Source organism: Lissotriton helveticus (genome assembly GCF_964261635.1).
Source record: "Lissotriton helveticus chromosome 1_1 unlocalized genomic scaffold, aLisHel1.1 SUPER_1_unloc_5, whole genome shotgun sequence".
Lineage (NCBI taxonomy): Eukaryota > Metazoa > Chordata > Amphibia > Caudata > Salamandridae > Lissotriton > Lissotriton helveticus.
This window is the reverse complement of record NW_027611692.1, coordinates 721707-742888: the sequence shown is the minus strand read 5'-3', so window position 1 is coordinate 742888 and position 21182 is coordinate 721707. Positions and strand designations below refer to the sequence as shown.

General features: G+C 42.4%; 1 protein-coding gene across 1 annotated transcript in view; it reads left to right on the top strand.

The window, feature by feature from the left end:
* The window catches only part of LOC144806140 (uncharacterized), a 115146-nt gene extending 99679 nt beyond the window's left edge, over positions 1-15467 (top strand). The window contains exon 2 of the mRNA XM_078672572.1: positions 10164-15467. Coding sequence (XP_078528698.1) covers positions 10512-12518 — 2007 coding nt within the window. The 5' untranslated portion in view covers positions 10164-10511 and the 3' untranslated portion in view covers positions 12519-15467. The remainder of the gene's footprint in view (positions 1-10163) is intronic.
* The last annotated feature ends 5715 nt before the right edge of the window (positions 15468-21182 follow it).

The following is a 21182-nucleotide window of genomic DNA, read 5'->3' as shown; positions in this document are numbered from 1 at the left end:
CTAATTCTAAAACAGTAAATACTTGGATAACAATCAATCAAATGGAGAGAGAAGCAGGCACGACGGATTACAACGGGGGCAAAGGCCTGCGTTAACTACCTTTCACTATCTGCAAAGAGAGAGTACTCCTAATAGAAATGAGGGGGGGGGGGCACCATTCAAAGCAGATCAGTGTGCATAAACACGAAAATGTTTTCACTTACCACGTACTTGACATTCGACAGCTTATGATATTTGCTATTAAAAAAACCATTGAAATTCACTGAAAAAACCATAGGTTATAGACCATATATAGCTAGGAATTAGCATTTACAAAACCTTGAAAATTCACTGAAAAAACCATAGGTTATAGACCATATATAGTTAGGAATTAGCATTTAAAAAACCTTATTTTACTCACACAAAACCATTGAAATTCCATATATAGTTAGTTGCACTAACTATATATCGCGCACCCGCAATCCACTGCTGATCATGTCACATATTACATCATTCATGACATGGTCAGTGACATCACTGATGACATCTCAAATGACATCACTGATGACATCACTGATGACATCTCAAATGACATCACTGATGACATCACTGATGACATCTCAAATGACATCACTGATGACATCTCATTTGACATTACTGATCACATCACTGATGACATCATTCATGTGATAATACGATGAACCTCTTCAGACTCTAATATAACCTTAGATACACTCAGTGTAAACAGACACTCATAGACTGTCACTCATCCATGGAGTTACTCAGACACTTAGTCAGTCATGCAAAGAATCAATCACACCTCCATTTCCTCAACTATACAGTTATACACACCTTACTTATTCAAACATATACTAAAACATATTTACTCACTTATACAATCCTGGATACAAGTTCACAATGATCCATACAGCCACTCACACATTCACTGGCTCTTATGCACAGTTATTTATATATGTCAACTCTCACATGTACTGTGTTTTACATATGTACTTACTTTGACATGTAGCACTGAGATATCCATTCACTCACCAATACACTCATGCACACAGTCAACCGCCCATACAGCTGTTTCCACATGCACTTTTGAACCCATACATCTAGTCAATCAACTGCTCACACATCTATGCAGAGAGTCATACACCTCCCAGCCACCCAGACACACACTCAGTCTCCCATACAAATGCTTGGGCAACCAATCAATAACCCATACAGTTAATCATATAGCTAATGATCAACACATGCAGCAGTTTACAGAACAACAGACATAATGATGCACAAATTAAGACAGTTTAGTCACTAACCCATGCACTCAGTGAGACACATTTAATCAGTCACTCATACAGTCAGCCATGCCCCTACTAAATCCTTCATCAAGACACTTATACATCCACCTATTCTTCAATATGTAAGACATATTTTAACTTTACAGAATTATACAGTCACTGGATGTAGTCATCAGTGATGTCATTTGAGATGTCATCAGTGATGTCATCAGTGATGTCACTGACCATGTCATGAATGATGTAATATGTGACATGATCAGCAGTGGATTGCGGGTGCGCGATATATAGTTAGTGCAACTAACTATATTTGGAATTTCAATGGTTTTGTGTGAGTAAAATAAGGTTTTTTAAATGCTAATTCCTAACTATATATGGTCTAAACCTATGGTTTTTTCAGTGAATATATATATATATATATATACATACATATATATATATTACCTACTGGCGGTCGCCAGTAGGTATATATAGTTAGGATTTTTTCTCTATGGGTTTTTTGAAAATTCTATGTCTAATAACTTTGGCGTTTGTGGACGGAATTGGCTGAAATTTTCAGGAAAATGGCACATTTTGTTTCTGAGCAGCCCCTGAAAATTGGGGGGGGGGGTTCGTCCAGGGGGGGTCGAGAAAAAAGGGGGGGTCCCAAAACGTGTTTTTTAACATTGAGTTTTCCATAGGGCGGTTGGCCTCACTTTTAGCCCGAACGGCTGAATGGATTTGCACGAAACTTGGCAAAATTGTAGGGACTGGTAGCCCGATGTGCCTTTTGTAGGTCTCAATATATGTGCTCCAGTGGATTTAGAGAAATTAACATTTAAAAAAAGATATATATCTGTAACAGCGGACCGGGCAGCGCTCCAGTTCGTGTACTTTTCGCACAACGGAGCTTTGTGAAGCGAAGCTGATTGGTTCTCCGGCGTCTGTCAACATTCCAAACAGTCCGTAGCGGCCGCCATCTTGTCTCTCGGTAGGATCGAGAGACAAGAGGAGGCGAAAGGGAAGGGGCAAATGACGATAAGGGGGCATAGTAGATCCTCCCTGACCTCTTAGGTTTGATGTACCATTTTGCCAAGTTTGGTGTAATTCCATTCAGGCTGTAGACGTATCTAAATGTCAATAATCGAATGGCTGAATGGATTTGCACGAAACTTGGCAAAATATTAGGGACTGTTAGCCCGATGTGCCTTTGCTAGGTCTCAATATATGTGCTCCAGTGGATTTTGAGAAATTAACGTTCAAAAAAAGATATATATCTGTAACAGCGCTCCGCTTCGCGTAGTTTTCGCGTTACGGAGCTTTGCGAAGCTGATTGGTTCTCCGGCGTCTGTCAACATTCCAAACAGTCCGTAGCGGCCGCCATCTTGTCTCTCGGTAGGATCGAGAGACAAGAGGAGGCCAAAGCGAAGGGGGAAATGACCATAAGGGGGCATAGTAGATCCTTCCTGACCTCTTAGGTTTGATGTACCATTTTGCCAAGTTTGGTGTAATTCCGTTCAGCCATTCAGGCTGTAGACGTATGTAAATGTCCTATGGAAAATTGCATGGGGAAAACACATTTGAAAGTGTTGAAATTTAGAACCAATTAAAATGTTACTTTGGTTTTGTATTTGTGTGTGATGAAAGTTAATTGGTTATGTATATATGTCAAATGAGAGGAAACCACAGCCATTTTGTGATACTACTGTCTGAGGTACATTTGTGAGGAATTTTTGGTGGTGAATTTCTGGTGTTTGATTTACACAGTACTAACACTTCTCCTACTTTTAAAAAGGTGAGTTGTTAATTTGTAAGGGGAACTATGTTGTACACTTGAAGATAATTTGAAAAATGTTTTCTGTTATTTATTTGCAGTCCTTCTGTTATACTAAATACTTGATAAAGTTAGTTTTATATTATGTATTACTAAAAACGATAAATGAAAGTGATTTTTTTTTTCTGCAATTTACAGCAAGCAATTTCAAAATAAAATGGCTCACAATGAAGAGACCGTGGCAATTTCTTTTGAATTGTCCACTACATTGATTGAAATTGAGAGCACCAATAATGAAATATTGTCACAAGGAGGAGATGACTTGTATGATTCCATTAGATTGATTGAAATGGACAGCACCAATAATGAAATATTGTCACAAGGAGGAGATGACTTGAATGATTCCACTACATTGATTGAAATTGAGAGCACCAATAATGAAATATTGTCACAAGGAGGAGATGACTTGTATGATTCCATTAGATTGATTGAAATGGACAGCACCAATAATGAAATATTGTCACAAGGAGGAGATGACTTGAATGATTCCACTACATTGATTGAAATTGAGAGCACCAATAATGAAATATTGTCACGAGGAGATGACTTGAATGATTCCACTACATTGATTGAAATTGACAGCACCAATACTGAAATATTGTCACAAGGAGGAGATGACTTGAATGATTCCACTACATTGATTGAAATTGACAGCACCAATAATGAAATATTGTCACAAGGAGGAGATGACTTGAATGATTTTTTTGATCAATCTGTTGATGGCGAATTTATCGAATGTTTGGAGACCATAGAGTTACAAGAATCATCATTGCAGACTTTTCATGAGGAAATTGCTGATGAGGACATGTTACTAGTTCTTTCAAATTTAGAAAATTCTGAAGAATAAATTTATATTTAGAAATCAAAAATTGTTTGAGACATTATTCATTTTTATTTTTAATTTATGAGGTTGTAGCGAAGTGATTGTAGTATAAAATGAGACTTATAGTATAGAGTGCAACATTTTTATGTTACATGGTAAGTTTACTCATATTTACTTCCCTTCTGCCACTATATTATCTCCAATGTGTATTTGACATCTCTTCTTCATCTCCGGCCTCCTTTCTCTCACTGTGTGTCTCCGATGCATCTTATCGCTGCTATTTTGTGTAATTACAGAAGAGAGTAAAATAAAATAGTTCGGAACGTGAAAAGGGGGCAAAGTAGAGTACCCCTCACCCCCTAGGCCTTTTCAGGCGGTCCCAAAAGGATCAGTTTCTGCTTTCCTGAGAGATTATGGTATGAGTTCCATATACCACAATAATTTGCATTACAACATGCAAGATATCTATCTCCTATTACCAACTTTTGGAGATATTCGCGCTAAGCGCGAATATCTCCAAAAAGTAACACCTGCCCTGAGCAGTTCTTAGCCATGTTATCCAATGGGAGGTGGATAACATGGCTAAGAGCATTAGCTCGGTAATGCATGAATATCGCTGACTTTTTAGCGATATTCATGCATTGCGGCCGTTTATTATCGCATTTGCGATAAACCTTGCTAATAGCAAGGTTTATCTTCGATAATTTCTGACGATGCTTAGCGGTAAAAAATTCGTTGGTAAGCATCGTTAGCGATAAATATCGCTTAACTTTGGTAATATGCACCAACGTCTGTTAACGTTTGATTCGAAGGAAATGAGGAAGTGTTGAAAAACATTGTTTGCGCCATCTTGCCTTTTTTGAAATGCCACACTTTTGTCGTGCACGGCAGCCATTTTAGATGCCTTGACCAGACCCACTCTCTGCACGCTGTCGATTCGTAGCATGGCTCCCCACCCTCGCAAGCATCTTCCCCAGGCACTGGTCACCACCGCTCTCTGTCTTATGCATGGGCAATAAACCTCCCCCCATCTGCGCTGCTCTTCCCTGAGAATCACACTCTGTGCCCGCCCGACACCTCCCTTTCGCCCTATTCACTACCGCACCCTCTGACACTCCTCTTCCTCTGTGTCCGATTGTCCAGGCTATCAGCTAGCCCTGCAGATGTAGTTTATGGCTCCAGCTGTAAAGAATCACCCCTCTTCAAAGGAGTTATAGTAGATCAAGGCCCACACCCGATGAGATCCGTCACACCACACGTGTTCCTACTATCTGAAAACCATCCTGTATTGTGATTGGGGAGGGGACCGAGCCTGAAGCAGAAGATTCCAGGAATGACTCTTTGTACATCAAAGTTTTTACAATTATGTGTCACATTAAAAATATATAGCACTCCAACAAAGTAGTAGGAATATAAAACTTTAATAACATATAAATATATACAACAAAACAAAAACAGTAAAAACATTTAAACAACGAAGAGACCGTGGCAATTTCTTTTGAATTCCTGATGAGGACATGTTACTAGTTCTTTCAAATTATGAAAATTCAGAAGATGTTGCCTGGGGGTGGGTCGTCAGTAGCAGTCTGTTGTGCGAATAGTTCCAAGGCAGCAGAACGCGCTGAAATCTAGATGGCACGAAAGTGATGTCTAGTAAGTTGCCGCCCAGCAAATAACGGCGTGGGGCGCCGCGGGGGTGAGTGAGTCCAGTAGGCACCACAGCTATTCTTACCGGCATTGCAGAATTACTGCTGGGGACAATGCCTGTGCTGTAGCAGGGTCACAGCAGAAACAAAAAGGATTCTGTTGAAGATGTTGTTGGTTTTCAATTTGAAAACAGTTCTGGTGTCAACTGCTATGCTAATGTAGTGGTTAATGTTTTGTTTTCTCTAGAAAATGTAAAAGAGGGGGAGGCAGTCCAAAGTTCCGTTAAAAGGGCAAAGGAAAGGATCGGTGGTTTGAACTATCAGTCAAAAAGGGGAGGGGGTGCAACAATTTTTCCTACCGGGTCACACTGTGCTTTCACCGGAACTGAGGTCTGCAGGATTCTAGTAATTCAAAGTGAGGCTGGCGCCAGCATGGGAGCGCCGACGTCCCGCGGATACAGTTTCGTCACTCCACGGGCGATCATGGCAGTCATTCCCCATCGGGGGTCGGAGACTCCCGCGGCTCCTCTAGAATCTTCAAGGTCGTGGAGGACTATGGTGGTGGAGTCAACCAGTGACCGGGCCATTTCTTTATGCTGGGCCCGCTCTTGCCAGGTCGACCGCCATTTTGAGAGTTCGGTAGCTACTGGCGATCGCGGGGTCAAATGAGCGGACGGGCTCCACCCTGCCGGGCGAGACGTTGCAGCATGGCCACAGTGGAAGAACCCTTTTCCGGGCGCCTGGAGCGCTGAGGGTGCAGCTGGGAAGCCTCCACCTGGGGAGGCGGGAGAGGCCTGTTCGCACCGTCTCTCCCTCCCAGTGCACCCCACGGCGTCTCGCTTGAGATTTGTTATGGCCGGACCAGGCGATGAGGACGAGGGGGGGGGGGGGGTCGGAGGCATGTGCAAGACATCCCCCCCCAGTGTTGTCGCAGCCATTATTCAAGAAAGAAGAAGTGTCCCGTCCGTCTTCGGGCCGGGCTTCCGGTGGATGTCGGCCGGACGCCCCTGGCTCTGGCCCCATGAACGGGTTCCTTGGTTTATCGGCTGCAGCCGGATCCCATCGGCCTCGGCCCCCCGACCGTTGGTGGCCGGACCGGAAGAGCATGTGGCGGGACTACCTGAAACTGTCAAGGGCCACCGCGGCCGGACTGGGAGAGAGAGGGGAGGGTCGAGGAGATATTCCCCCCCCTGCAACTCTTCAGCGTTGTAAAGGCAATCCCCTGGCCGGGTCCCGCTGGCCTCGGCCTCTCCTCCGGCTACACCCTACGTTAGGATCTCCTGGCCGAGGCGTGGCAGCAGGACCCGCCTTATATGGGCTGCTCCCGGCTGGGCGTAGCCGCAACCCTGCCCCACCTTGGAAGTTTCCAGAGTGGGGGCGGATGTTCTACTGACTTGCATTTTCCCTAGTCTATCGATTTTTTTGGCGTGGCAGGCGGTGGGACAGCGAGGGGTGATTTGGTTTCTCTTACTGTTTTTCTGGTCTCTCACCACTGGCATATTTTAACGTTTTCTTGTTTCTAGGACATTAATAGGTTTTATCATTACGTTATGTTATCGTTTCTTTGTTCGTTGTTTAATAAAAGTTCATGTTCATCAGTGGCCTACTGATTTTCGTTTTCCTATTCTTTTCTTTCCAGGTTGTTTCATGCTAAAGTTTCTGTTAACAGGATACAGTGATCACTTCGTTATTATTGCATATGTCCTTTTCACTAGGGGTGCTCTCTGGTCGGGCCAGATGACGTATCTCTAGTAAATGGTCCGGGTGAAACAGGTGCATCAATCAGTGGGGAGTAGATAGGCATGACAGATTACAACGGGGGAGAAAGGTCCGCATTACGTACCCTTTCACTATTTGCAAAGATTTTCCTACGTATATTTGCAAACAGGGAATACCTCCAAAAAGAACAAATTCCCAAACAGTCAATGTTTGGGGAAACAATCAATCAATGAGGAACGAAATAGGCACGACGTGTTAAAGGTTTGCGTTACCTACCCTTCACTATCTGCAAAGGGAGAGAGAATATTTCTATTCTTCCTCGTTTGCAGGCAGAGAAGATTCTTAAGAGAACCAACTTCGAACAATTCAATGCTCGATTCAAACAATCAACAAGGGGTACTGTGAACACAAATGAACGCCGCTTATGTACATACACATTGGTATTATCAACAGGTTGTTCCTAATGTTTCTATTTTAGGGAGGTCAAAAAGAGATCCCATTAGTGGCCTACTGATTTTGCTCGATTCCTTTTGTTTTTTTACACGATTTTTCGCTATCTGCAAAGACTAAACAGAGTATTGCGACTCTGTGCTTGTTTGTAAATAGAGAATGAACCAAAGAGAACAATCAATCAAATGGAGAGAGAAGCAGGCACGACGGATTACAACGGGGGCAAAGGCCTGCGTTAACTACCCTTCACTATCTGCAAAGAGAGAGTACTCCTAATAGAAATGAGGGGTGGGGGGGCAGCATTCAAAGCAGATCAGTGTGCATAAACACGAAAATGTTTTTACTTACCACGTACTTGACATTCGACAACTTATGATATTTGCTATTAAAAAACCATTGAAATTCACTGAAAAAACCATAGGTTATAGACCATATATAGTTAGGAATTAGCATTTAAAAAACCTTATTTTACTCACACAAAACCATTGAAATTCCATATATAGTTAGTTGCACTAACTATATATCGCGCACCCGCAATCCACTGCTGATCATGTCACATATTACATCATTCATGACATGGTCAGTGACATCACTGATGACATCACTGATGACATCTCAAATGACATCACTGATGACATCACTGATGACATCTCATTTGACATCATTCTTGTGCTAATACGATAAACCTCTTCAGACTCTAATATAACCTTAGATACACTCAGTGTATACAGACACTCACACACTGCCACTCATCCATGGAGTTACTCACACACCCAGTCAGTCATGCAAAGAAACAATCTCACCTCCATTTCTTCAACTATACAGTTAAACACACCTTACTTATTGAAACATATACTAACACATATTTACTCTCTTATACAATCCCTGATACAAGTTCACAATGATCGATACAACCACTCACTCATTCAGTGGCTCTCATGCACAGTTATTTATATATGCCAACTCACATGTACTGTGTTTTACATATGTACTTACTATGACATGTAGTATTGAGATATCCATTCACTCATCAATACACTCATGCACACAGTCAACTGCCCATGTAGCTGTTTCCACATGCACTCTTGAACTCATACACCTAGTGAATAAACTGCTCACACATCTATGCATAGAGTCACACACCTTCCAGCCACCCCCACACAAACTCAATCTCCCATAGAAATACTTGGGCAACCAATTAATAACACATATAGCCTCTCGTATAGCTAATGATCAACACATGCAGCAGTTTACATCACAACAGACATAATGATGCACAAATTAAGACAGTTTAGTCACTAACCCATGCATTCAGTGAGACACATTTAATCACTCACTCATACAGTCAGTCACGCACCTACTAAATCCTTCATCCAGACACTTATACATCCACTCATTCTTCAATATGTAAGACATATTTTAACTTTACAGAAACATACAGTCACTGGATGTTGTCATCAGTGATGTCATTTGAGATGTCATCAGTGATGTCACTGACCATGTCATGAATGATGTAATATGTGACATGATCAGCAGTGGATTGCGGGTGCGCGATATATAGTTAGTGCAACTAACTATATATGGAATTTCAATGGTTTTGTGTGAGTAAAATAAGGTTTTTTAAATGCTAATTCCTAACTATATATGGTCTATAACCTATGGTTTTTTCAGTGAATATATATATATATATTGTTTGATATTAAACTTGATATTCAAGGATTGTTTTGGTGGTACATTTGATGACTGGTGTATATTACTGTATGACGGTGTAAGAGGTGATGAACAATAGAGGTAATAGAATCTAGTTTTCCAAGAGAATTTATTTGTGACGATTAAGTCTTACATGGAATCCTGTCTCTTGGATCAACAGGGCCTCTTTTTATTACATTGACATAAAGTAGTTCTAATCCGCCTGTTCCTTGACTAGATATGGTCAGAGTCTCAGATCTCTAGAGTTACACTATGTTAAAGATACTCAGATTACCTGTCTATCCTATTCCAGACTCTCTGATACTATAAAAGACTCCCTTGCAGCATACGCTTATGTTTCCTGCCGTTATTGTGATGTTCTGTCTTGCATGGTCCATTCACTAGAAAAGGCTCCATTTTGTATTTTTGTTAACCTGTGTGAGAATAGGAAGCATTCCCTTGATAAGAAAGGAGGCATTGTGTTGCTATGTATTTAACATTGTGGCGTGTCGTAGGGAGAGGGTCTCACTCAATGAACAAGGAACCTTCTCTGGTGTCTTGGTTGCTCTTTTAGTCCGCACTCCTCGATAGACGGGGATCATTGAAGGATCGTATGCCCTTACTCTATCTACTACATCTTCACATTGAAAGTGTAACCTAGAATTTCATTAGCGCATTTGTCTTTATGAACAATTACATGCCAATACATTTTGGTGATGGACTCTGCATTTAAGCTTATCCAGTGTGTTTTTATTTTTAAATCTTTTTTCTTATAGATGAAACAAATGCAATAATGATCGAAAAAGGTGAAGGCAGTAAACATTACTTGTTTAGGAAGTGATGGAAAAACAATATGCCTCGAGATCACTTCCCATGAAGGCTAATGCCGTGCCAAAGTCTTTTTATACAGCTGAAAACCCGTACTGTCCAATGAGGTCTGCACTTGGCACTTAGGGATCAGCTGATGTACATAGAAGACATAACACACTGAACAAACTGAAGCAAGTCTGATGAGATGCTTATTATGAAGGAAGAACTAACCTAGTATAGGAGAGAAAACAAATAAGAGAAACCGTGTGCATATGTAGAAGATGACAACACAATGTGGCAAAACATATAGAACAAATGGAGATCTAGAACTATATCAGAAAATCCACACGGGGGAGAAACCATATCAATGTGCACAGTGTGGCAAGGCATTTATAAGTAATGGAGAGCTAAAACTTCATCAGAAAATCCACACTGGGGAGAAACCATATCAATGTACAGAGTGTGGCAAAACATTTAGAACAAATGGAGAGCTAAAACTACATCAGAAACTCCACAGGGGGGAGAAACCATATCAATGTGCACAATGTGGCAAAGCATTTATAACTAATGGAGAGCTAACACAACATCAGAAAATCCACACTGGGGAGAAACCATATCAATGTATAGAGTGTGACAAAGTATTCATAACAAATGGAGAGTTAAAACGACATAAAAAAATCCACTCTGGGGAGAAACCATATCAATGTGCACAGTGTGGCAAAGCATTCATAAGAAATGAAGAACTGAAGCAACACCAGAAAATCCATATTGGGGAGAAACCATATCAATGTACAGAGTGTGACAAAACATTCATAACAAATGGAGAGCTAAAACGACATAAAAAAGTCCATACTGGGGAGAAACCATATCAATGTACAGAGTGTGACAAAGCATTTATAAGAAAGTGGCACCTAAATCAACATCTGAAAATCCACACTGGGGAGAAACCGTATGAATGTACAGAATGCAACAAAGCATTTATAAGAAATCTAGAGCTAAAACGACATCAGAAAATCCACACTGGGGAGAAACCATATCAATGTGCACAGTGTGGCAAAGCATTCATAACTAATCCTGAGCTAACACAACATCAGAAAATCCATACTGGGGAGAAACCATATCAATGTACAGAGTGTGAGAAAGCATTTATAAGAAAGTGGCAGCTAAATCAACATCTGAAAATCCACACTCGGGAGAAACCGTATGAATGTACAGAATGCAACAAAGCATTTATAAGAAATCAAGAGCTAAAACGACATCAGAAAATCCACACTGCGGAGAAACCATATCAATGTGCACAGTGTGGCAAAGCATTCATAACTAATCCTGAGCTAATACAACATCAGAAAATCCATACTGGGGAGAAACCATATCAATGTGCACAGTGTGACAAAGCATTCATAACTAATCCTGAGCTAATACAACATCAGAAAATCCATACTGGGGAGAAACCATATCAATGTACAGAGTGTGACAAAGCATTCATAACAAATGGAGGGCAAAAACGACATACAAAAATCCATACTGGGGAGAAACCATATCAATGTACAGAGTGTGACAAAGCATTCATAACAAATGGAAAGCTAAAACGACATACAAAAATCCATACTGGGGAGAAACCATATCAATGTACAGAGTGTGACAAAGCATTCATAACAAATGGAAAGCTAAAACGACATACAAAAATCCATACTGAGGAGAAACCATATCAATGTACAGAGTGTGACAAAGCATTCATAAGAAATGAAGGGCTAAAACGACATAAACAAATCCATACTGGAGAGAAACCATATCAATGTACAGAGTGTGACCAAGCATTCATAAGAAATGAAGGGCTAAAACGACATGAAAAAATCCATACTGGAGAGAAACAATATCAATGTACAGAGTGTGAAAAAGCATTTATAAGAAAGTGGCGGCTAAATCAACATCAGAAAATCCACACTGGGGAAAAACCATATGAATGTACAGAATGCAACAAAGCATTTATAAGAAATCTAGAGCTAAAACGACATCAGAAAATCCACACTGGGGAGAAACCATATCAATGTGCACAGTGTGGCAAGGCATTTATAACTAATGGAGAGTTAAAAGTACATCAGAAAATCCACACTAGGGAGAAACCATATAAATGTACAGAGTGTGACAAAGCATTCATAAGAAAGTGGCAGCTAAAACAACATCAGAAAATCCATACTGGGGAGAAACCATATCAATGTACAGAGTGTGACAAAGCATTCATAACAAATGGAGAGCTAAAAGGACATCAAAAAATCCATACTGGGTAGAAACCATATCAATCTGCAGAGTGTGGCAAAGCATTTATAACCAATGGAGAACAGAAGCAACATCAGAAAATCCATGCTGGGGAAAAACCGTATGAATGTACAGAGTATCACAAAGCATTCATAAGAAAGTGGCAACTAAATAGACATCAGAAAATCCATACTGGGGAGAAACCATATCAATGTACAGAGTGTGGCAAACATTAAGTACAAATGGAAAGCTAAAACGACATCAGAAAATCCATACTGAGGAGAAATCATATCAATGTGCAGAGTGTGACAAAGCATTAAGTACAAATGGAGTGTTAAAACAACATAAAGGCGACATTGGAGAGAAACAATATCAATGTACAGAGTGAGGCAAAGCATTGTTAATAAATGGAGATCTGAAGCGACATCAGAAAATCTATTTGGGAAAAACCGAATGAATGTACGGAGTGTGACAAAGCATTTTTAACAAATAGAGAGCTAAAAACAACATCCGAAATTCCACACTGGAGAGAAACCATATCAATGTACAGAATGTGACATGGGATTTGTTAGAAAGGAAAATTTAATTTAACATCGGAAAGTTCACACAGGCGAGAAACCATATCAATGTATTGACTTTCACAAAACATTCATGACAAATGGCGATCTAAAATGACATTAGAAAATCCACATGGAGAGAAATGCTATGTACATACAAAATGTGATAGAGTCTTAAATAGGAAGAATAAGCTAGTACAGCATTAACAGATTTACACTAGGGAGTAACCATGTTAATGCACAGAATGCAACAAGGGATTTGCTACAAAATAACATTTGATATGACTTTAGAATGCTCACATTGAAGAGAAACTATATAAATGTTTTGAACGTGAGAGTGCATTCATAAGGAATGGAGAGCTAACACAATATGAAGCATCACCACTTAAGACTACACTGAATGTGACAAGGCATTTATTAGCAAGGGAGAGTTAAAACAACATCAGAAAGTCTCTGGGAAAATCTGTATGAGTGAACAAAATGCAACAGTGTTCTTAATGACGTAACCGTATGAATGTAAAGAAAGTGACAAGGCATTTATTAGAAGGACACGGCCTATATAACATCAGAAGTTCCACATAGAGTAAAACCATATGCATGCACTTACCACTTACTGAGACAAGGCATTGTTTAAAAAACCCACACCTGCTCACAGTGTTTTGTTTCATACAGATACCCCAATATAGGCTCAGTGAATTACCGAACCTTTTACCTATATCTTCCCTGCCATTACACTACATAACGGTTTTTGGTAGTGACATTATACCTAGTTACGGTGCTGCTTACAGGACGTGGGTTTTTTTTCCGAAAAACTAGCCTCATCCATTATGCATGAGGATTCTTGGAATCTCAGCAAGACTACCATCTCCTGCATAATAACTATGTATAAGGGTTATTCCTTCCGTCATCCTAGTCCGACATGACACAGCAAGGTAGATCCCCTGAGGGTACCACTTTGGGCATATAAACGCCATATCTTTCCTGAGGCAGGGGGAGGGGAGAAGGACTTTCATACTGACACATTTACGCGTGACGCTGAGGTTCCTGCAGGCAGACACTCCAGATCGCAGTGGTGTAACATCCCTCGCAGTGTGTCCATCTTCAGACCAAGACAGGGTCACACAGTCTCTCATCTCAGGTAATGGGGTTGGCTTTATCCTAGGGGGATTCTTGGCTCTACACCTACATACATGTTAGGTACACGTAGGTACATCAAGATAGTATTGCATTGTAGGAGTAGGCATTTATTACTGTCATGTATTTTATATACTGGTCTTTATTCATTGTTCTAGCACTATGGTAGGAATCTACCATCATTTTACTCTTTTGGTGCTTATAATCATTTAGATCTGTTTGTCTTATGGTTGTTTCAGCACACCTATTTTACAGCAGAATGACGCTGGTTCAATAAATCCTTATTGAAAAAGGTCCCCACTGTTTATTCTGTGTAGTACTCTGAAACAAAAGTGAGCACGAGTAACTGAGCGAAAAGTACTGCACTGTTTCCACGATCCCTGACGGGACAGAGTTGTTATGTTTAATAGTTGCTAAAAACTATTCTCTCTTTGGTAAGAAGGGTTTATAGTAGCACTGTGAGCTAGCTGGTATACAGGCTAACATACCCGGTGGGGGTGCCTGGAATATGCTGGACACCAATCCCACAGTGTATGTTGTCTGAACGTGCAGATCCTATATATGTTTATAGGAACTACACGACAACAGCTATAGGGGGATGAAATAACGGAGCACAATGTGGAACAAAGGAACATAAACAGTGGCAGTCATCAAAGGTGCCAAAGGATTAGTCAAGAAAAGGTTCCAGGACAACTTGCCCCTTTCCTACAGAGGTGACAATATGCAAACTCCAGATAGCAGCAAATGGACAGAAAGCAACAGCTACATTTCTTTACCTACACCCAATCTGCTGTAGGTATAAGGGCTATTCTGGCTACCTCGTGATAAGACCTGGTGCTGCCTGTTTACTCAGTTATGAGATTTGCTCTGCAAGGACTTCTAGGGCTCATATCCACAGTTTTGGGCACATTGGTGCAGTTTGTTATCTAGGATGTTATGTTCTTGCTGTATATCGTTGGCATTTTGTTTCTTTCATTAAACAATACTACCCAGGAGAGGCAAGTGGAGTTTTGGGGTCAGATGAAAGTCAGATGCTACTGGCCTTAGGTATTTGCAGTCCTGAAGTATGTGTGTATCCGGTTTATGGTTTCATGTGGGACAGGAGCTGCCACCATTTGTACAGACATTGCAGGACAGTTTGCTGAATAACCTGCGAATAAAAGGCCTCTACTTGGAGCAGTGATTACAATCTACTATATCACATGTAGGCAACAATTGTATTCTTTCTCCTTTTGCACCGTGTATTTTTTTTAACATACTGATCTGTAATAAAATAAATATTTGCTGAAAGTACCGACTGCAATCCTAGATGGTTGAACACTGTAAACTATCTTATACTATGCAGTGTATAGAGTTAATCACCTTTCTAAAGCGCTCCAATATCCTTTCAGACTATGTCGGCTTAATAGAAAAAAAACAAGTAAATAAATCTGTATGGCTTAATAGGGAAAGACAAAACTGGTCTTCTCTCTCCTCGAGCCTTGTACCAAAAGTAGACATTCTCTGGCCACCCTTGGAGGGGAGGGAGGGGGTTAATGAGGAGAATCAAACAGGTGATTTATATTTAGAAGCCATGTAGAGGGATCAGAAATGTCAGCAATGTGTACCCCACCTTTCAGTCTCATAAAATGTTTAATTGAACCGGTTTCAGATTTACAGCACTAACCTGCACCAACTTTGGTGGAATACTCCAGTAAATATTCAAGTAAGCACGTACCATGAACTGCATTTACCATAATGCTAAGGGGCAAACTGTGCTGGGAGGTGAAGCAGCGTGCTCCCACCCCTTTCTGTTTGAAAAGGCTCCCATGAGCCATTGAGCTGACGAGCTTGTGGAGATGCACCTATGCGCCTGTGAGAGGTACTGAGATCTGAAAGGATTGTGGCAGCCTGCTCAGCACCCCCAGATTAAATGTGTTTTTATCTCTACTGATGACGGATGAAATCCAGAAACACAGGTCTAGAGATTTACAGCACTAACCTGCAGCAAGTTTGGTGGAATACTCCAGTAAATATTCAAGTAGGCATGTACCATGAACTGCATTTACCATAATGCTAAGGGGGAACTGTGCTGGGAGGTGAAGCCGTGTGCTCCCACCTTTTTCCACATTGCCTGTATGTTGGCCGGGAGTACCTACACCCATTCCCCCTTGATGGTGGGAGCTGTGCTGGGAGGTGAAGCAGTGTGCTCCCACCCCTTTCTGTTTGAAAAGGCTCCCTTGAGCGATTGAGCTGACGAGCTTGTGGAGATTCACCTGTGCGTCTGTGAGAGACACTGAGACCTGAAAGGATTGTGGCAGCCTGCTCAGCACCCCCAGATTAAATGTGTTTTTATCTCTACTGAAGACGGATGATATCCAGAAACACGTGTCTACAGATTAACAGCACTAACCTGCAGCAACTGAAGGAAAGTAGTATCTGCTTCTTATGGTTACCCCCACTTTTTGCTGATGTCTCACTGTTTCGGACTAGTCTGACTGGGATCCTGCTACCAGGACCCCAACCTCTCTTCTTTCTCCCTTAAACCTCCAATGTGTGTACCTTAGGTACACTCCAGATTGGATTCCGGGGTACCCTTATCAGTCCCTAGTATATGGTACCCATGTACCCAGGGCATAGGTACCCCATAGGCCTCCCTTGGGCTGCAGCGTGTATTATGCCACCCATGAGAGTCCATTCAAACTGACACAACAGGTCTGCTACCGCAGCATGTGTAAGCTGGTGCTTGCACCTCTTACTTATGTAAATGTCTAGTATTTGTAAAGCACGAACTATTACCCAAAGGTGTCAAGGTGCTGGGGTCCGTCGGGAAGATTAAGCGAGCTATTGTCCAGAGTCACATGGTGCTGGGCAGACCCCTGCCGCCGGAGCCGGGGATCGAACCGTGATCCCCAGCGTCCATCATCCCGGCCGCTGTGCCACACCTCTTCCACTTCCACTTCGACATAGGTTTCCTATATCTAGAAATATCACTACACTTAAAACCTATCAGTCATCCCTATGGAAGGCCTTATCAATCCTGAAGGCAGGGTGCTGGGTTTTACGTGAGAGGGTGCCCCTGCAAGAGTAGGGCCCCTTTGCAGACTTCGGAGATCTATCTCCCGGGTTGTATGTGGGCAGCCAAACATATAGATAAAGGTGCATTATAAGCTCCCGGTAAATGCTATCTTCAAAATGGCTGCACAGAAATATATTGTGTTTGGTGTCAAAAACCTTGGAATCATACCTCCACCCCAGGACTTGGAGGAGGTATTATTCCTCTCTGCTGGAGCAAGCTTCACCTGTCTACCCGGTACCAGCATTCTCGACCTGGGCAGCACAAAATGGATGCACTTTGGATTTCACCTGGACAAGATTCTACAAAGGAGATACTAAGTGTTTCGACTATCTGCACGACGCTGGACACCCGAAGAATCTCCCTTGGAGTAAAGGAGTTACTCCCCTGCCCTAGCAGGCACCTAAGCGCATCTGTCCGGCTTGCATCTCCAGAGCTCCTGCGGACTCTGAAGATTTGTCCCTGAGGTTGATCGCCCTCCCAGCTAGTCTGCAGCCTGAATCCCTCGTGGGGACTACAGTACCCAAACCCCTGTTCATCGTGTACATTTGCATATGCTTGTTGTCGGTTCCTGAGCTTTTGCATTGGACTTCGAGTAGTTCCGACCCCGAGCAGTATTTCCACGAAGATCTCCGTCCTCCTCGCACTGAGTGCTCCATGGGCTGGTACTTCGTGATGCTGCATGAGGTCTCCTCGCGATCCCTGGTCCGTTGACCTGTGGGCCCTAGCGAGGGTCACCTTCTTTATTCTTGGGATTACCTGGTTTCTCCAGACGTGCCCTGACTCTCCATTGCTTGGAGAGTCCCCTAGACCTTGCTGGTCCACATCGTAAGCTGTTTGCTCTTCCTACGTGGGTTGCTGTTGCCAATGCTTGTTAGTGCTCCAGCAAGACACTGACCCCTCAGCACTCGACATCCTTCATGGGACAACTCACCTTCAGCCCATCATCGATGTCTCCGGGACCTCGTGGCTGAAGAGTCAAGCAACCCCTCATCTTCCCTGAAGCATCTGACATCAGTGGGCATTCGACTACCGAGCCCCTGGTCACGTGAAGTGACCCAGACTCTGTCCCCTCTGCTTCCAAGTTCTTATCACCTCAAACCCAGGCATGGGTTCCACTTTCCCGGAAACAGCTCTTCTTCCAAGTCCTCCACTGAAAACGACGTAGGTTTCCGACACCAATTGAAGCCTATGCACTGGCTCCTCTGGGCTTGGTAACACTGGTACTCCAGTACTCACTGGTGAGTTGGCTCTAGAACCTCTTAAGCCTCAAGGGATTTGATCTTTAAAACTGTAACTGCGTCATTCCATAGAGTTATACGGAGCACACCCTCCTGTTCAGACACTGCCCTGGACTCCCTGGGATCCCGATCTATTCACCTGGGGTGGTTCCTTGGGGTCCCAACGATTGTATGTGCTCTAGGCACTGTGTCTATTGAAGTTGTGATTGTTATACCATGTTTATAGTATATGATTCGGTCTCCCCCTGGAGCCCGCCGTGTATTGTGCTACTTACGTATGTTCTATTGATTTCATATTGTGGGCTTTATGTTCTATTCTCGGGTAGAGAATAGTAGAGTGTTATATTTAATAAATACATATTTTTATATACACTTTGTGGTTCTCCTTTCATTTGGTCATTCAGGAGGTGATATTCTGGTTAAACAAGCTGCTTTACATTCCTTCAAGACTAAGCCTGAAGGCTGCCTTCCACAGCTACCACTAGGATAGCTTTTTAAAGGTTATCTTTGACCTTGAATATCATAAGGGTTGTTTGGACTAGTGCAAGGTGCCCACTTAAATTAGAGGACAGCATATATCAGGCCAACTTCTCACAGCAACTTTGGTGGAATACTCCAGTAAATATTCATGAACTGCATTTACCATAATGCTATGGGGCCCTTTCTGTTTGAAAAGGCTCCCTTGAGCCATTGAGCTGACAAGCCTATGGAGATGCACCTGTGCAATTGTGAGAAGTCCTGAGACCTGAAAGGAACGTGGCAGCCTGCTCAGCAACCCCAGATTAAATTAGTTTTTATCTTTACTGATGACGGATGATATCCAGAAACACTTGTCTGGAGATTTACAGCACTACCTGCACCAACTTTGGTGGAGTACTCCAGTAAATATTCAAGTAGGCACGTACCATGAACTGCATTTACCATAATGCTAAGGGGCGAACTGTGCTGGGAAATGAAGCCGTGTGCTCCTATCCCTTTCCACATGGCTTGCATGTTGGTCGGGAGTACCTACACCCATTCTCCCTTGATGGTGGGGAAAATCACCTTCAGTACCATGCGAATCGTTACCAACACCAGCAGGTTAGTGATCTCCACCTCTACCCAGATGACCTCCCCAACCAAGCAATGATGCATCCATAATGACTGTTAGCTGTGGGTTGGGTAGGGAGATGTGTGTGATGCTGGTTCAAGTGATGCTCGCCTCGCCACTACTCTCACTGTAACCCAGGTCAAATGTTGGAACATTGGGATCATAGAATGAAAGCCCTGGATTCATTGAGGTGGGTGGAAGGCTCAGAAGGGCACTGTATCCATTATGGCTCTGATTAACTTGAGAGGTTGTTGATGAGCCAGATGTGACTTCAGCATATTGATGGAGAAACCCAACAATATCAACAGGCCATCTGTTGTCTGAAGGTTGCTTACACCCCCTTCAATATCCAATCATCGAGGTATGGGCTGCCTGGTATTCCAACCTCCACAGATGGGCCACGACCACCACCATCACCTTTGTGACCCGCTGAGGTACACTGGTCAGGCCAAAAATGAACCGCAAGAAATTGTAAGTGCTCTTGGCCTCCTAGAAGTGTCGGATTGCAACAAGTTAAGGAAACAATTTGAGTCTCATTAGGTAATGTTAATGTCCTGGGTTGCTTTAATGAGTTAATTTTACATGTGTCGTACCCTTATATCTGTCATGGGTACAGTGTTGAGTGAGTAGAGTGAGGAGCAATTGACGTGAGATGTATCATGTGCGTTGTATTCTAGATAAGAGGGGCTTATGTAAGTGAAAGCAGAGGTTGAGCTGCTGCGTGTTTTAACCCTGGTTAGGTCATGGTTGGGGTAGGGAGATAGGAAGTGTCTTTGTCAAATCACATGGAGTGGGGGGGCATGGAGAAATGCTGGGTGTAGGCACCTCGGTCAGCGTTCCACAAGGAGTATTTGTATTTGTATTTGTGGTATACTTATAGAGCGCAGACCTGTCACCCAAAGGGTATCCTGGCGCTTTGAACCATAGACCAACAAATTACAGCAACTTAGCCTGTCCTGGGGAAGAGATGAGTTTTTAGCGCCTTCCTAAAGGCTGGGAGATCAGGCTGGGAGTTGCAGGAAGAGGGGGGAGTGAGTAGTTGGCATGGGTTGGGGTTGCCGGGGATGTTGATGGGTTGTTCATTAGGGTTGTCAATGCTGTTGAGAGCAGGTTTGTTCACTGTGCTTGGCTTAACTGGGTGGTTTACAGCGTGAAGGTATCCATATTGTTAGATCTGGGGGTCTCTAGTTGGCAGAGGTAGGTACCACTGTCCAAATAGGGACCCTTGCTTCTAGTCAGGGCAAGGAGATAACCCTCTGAGATAACCCCTGCTCACCCTCTAGGTAGCTTGGCACGAGCAGTCTAGGCTAACCAGAGGCAATGCGTAAAGTATTTGTACCAACACTCACAGTAACACAGTGAAAACACCACAAACTGACTCCACAACAGTTTAGAAAAATAAAGGTATTTTAATCTAAACTACACAAGACCAAAACGACAAAAATCCAATATACACAGTTCAAGAATATGGTTTCAAAAAGAGTTCTTAAGGTTGCGTTAGAATTCTCTACGTTGCGATAGAATTCTCTACTGATGCGTGAAAAGTTCACAGATGCGTCACGTTTACTCACAGTACCTTTTAGTTGCAACAAAGTTCCCAAAAGCAGAAGCTGGTGCGG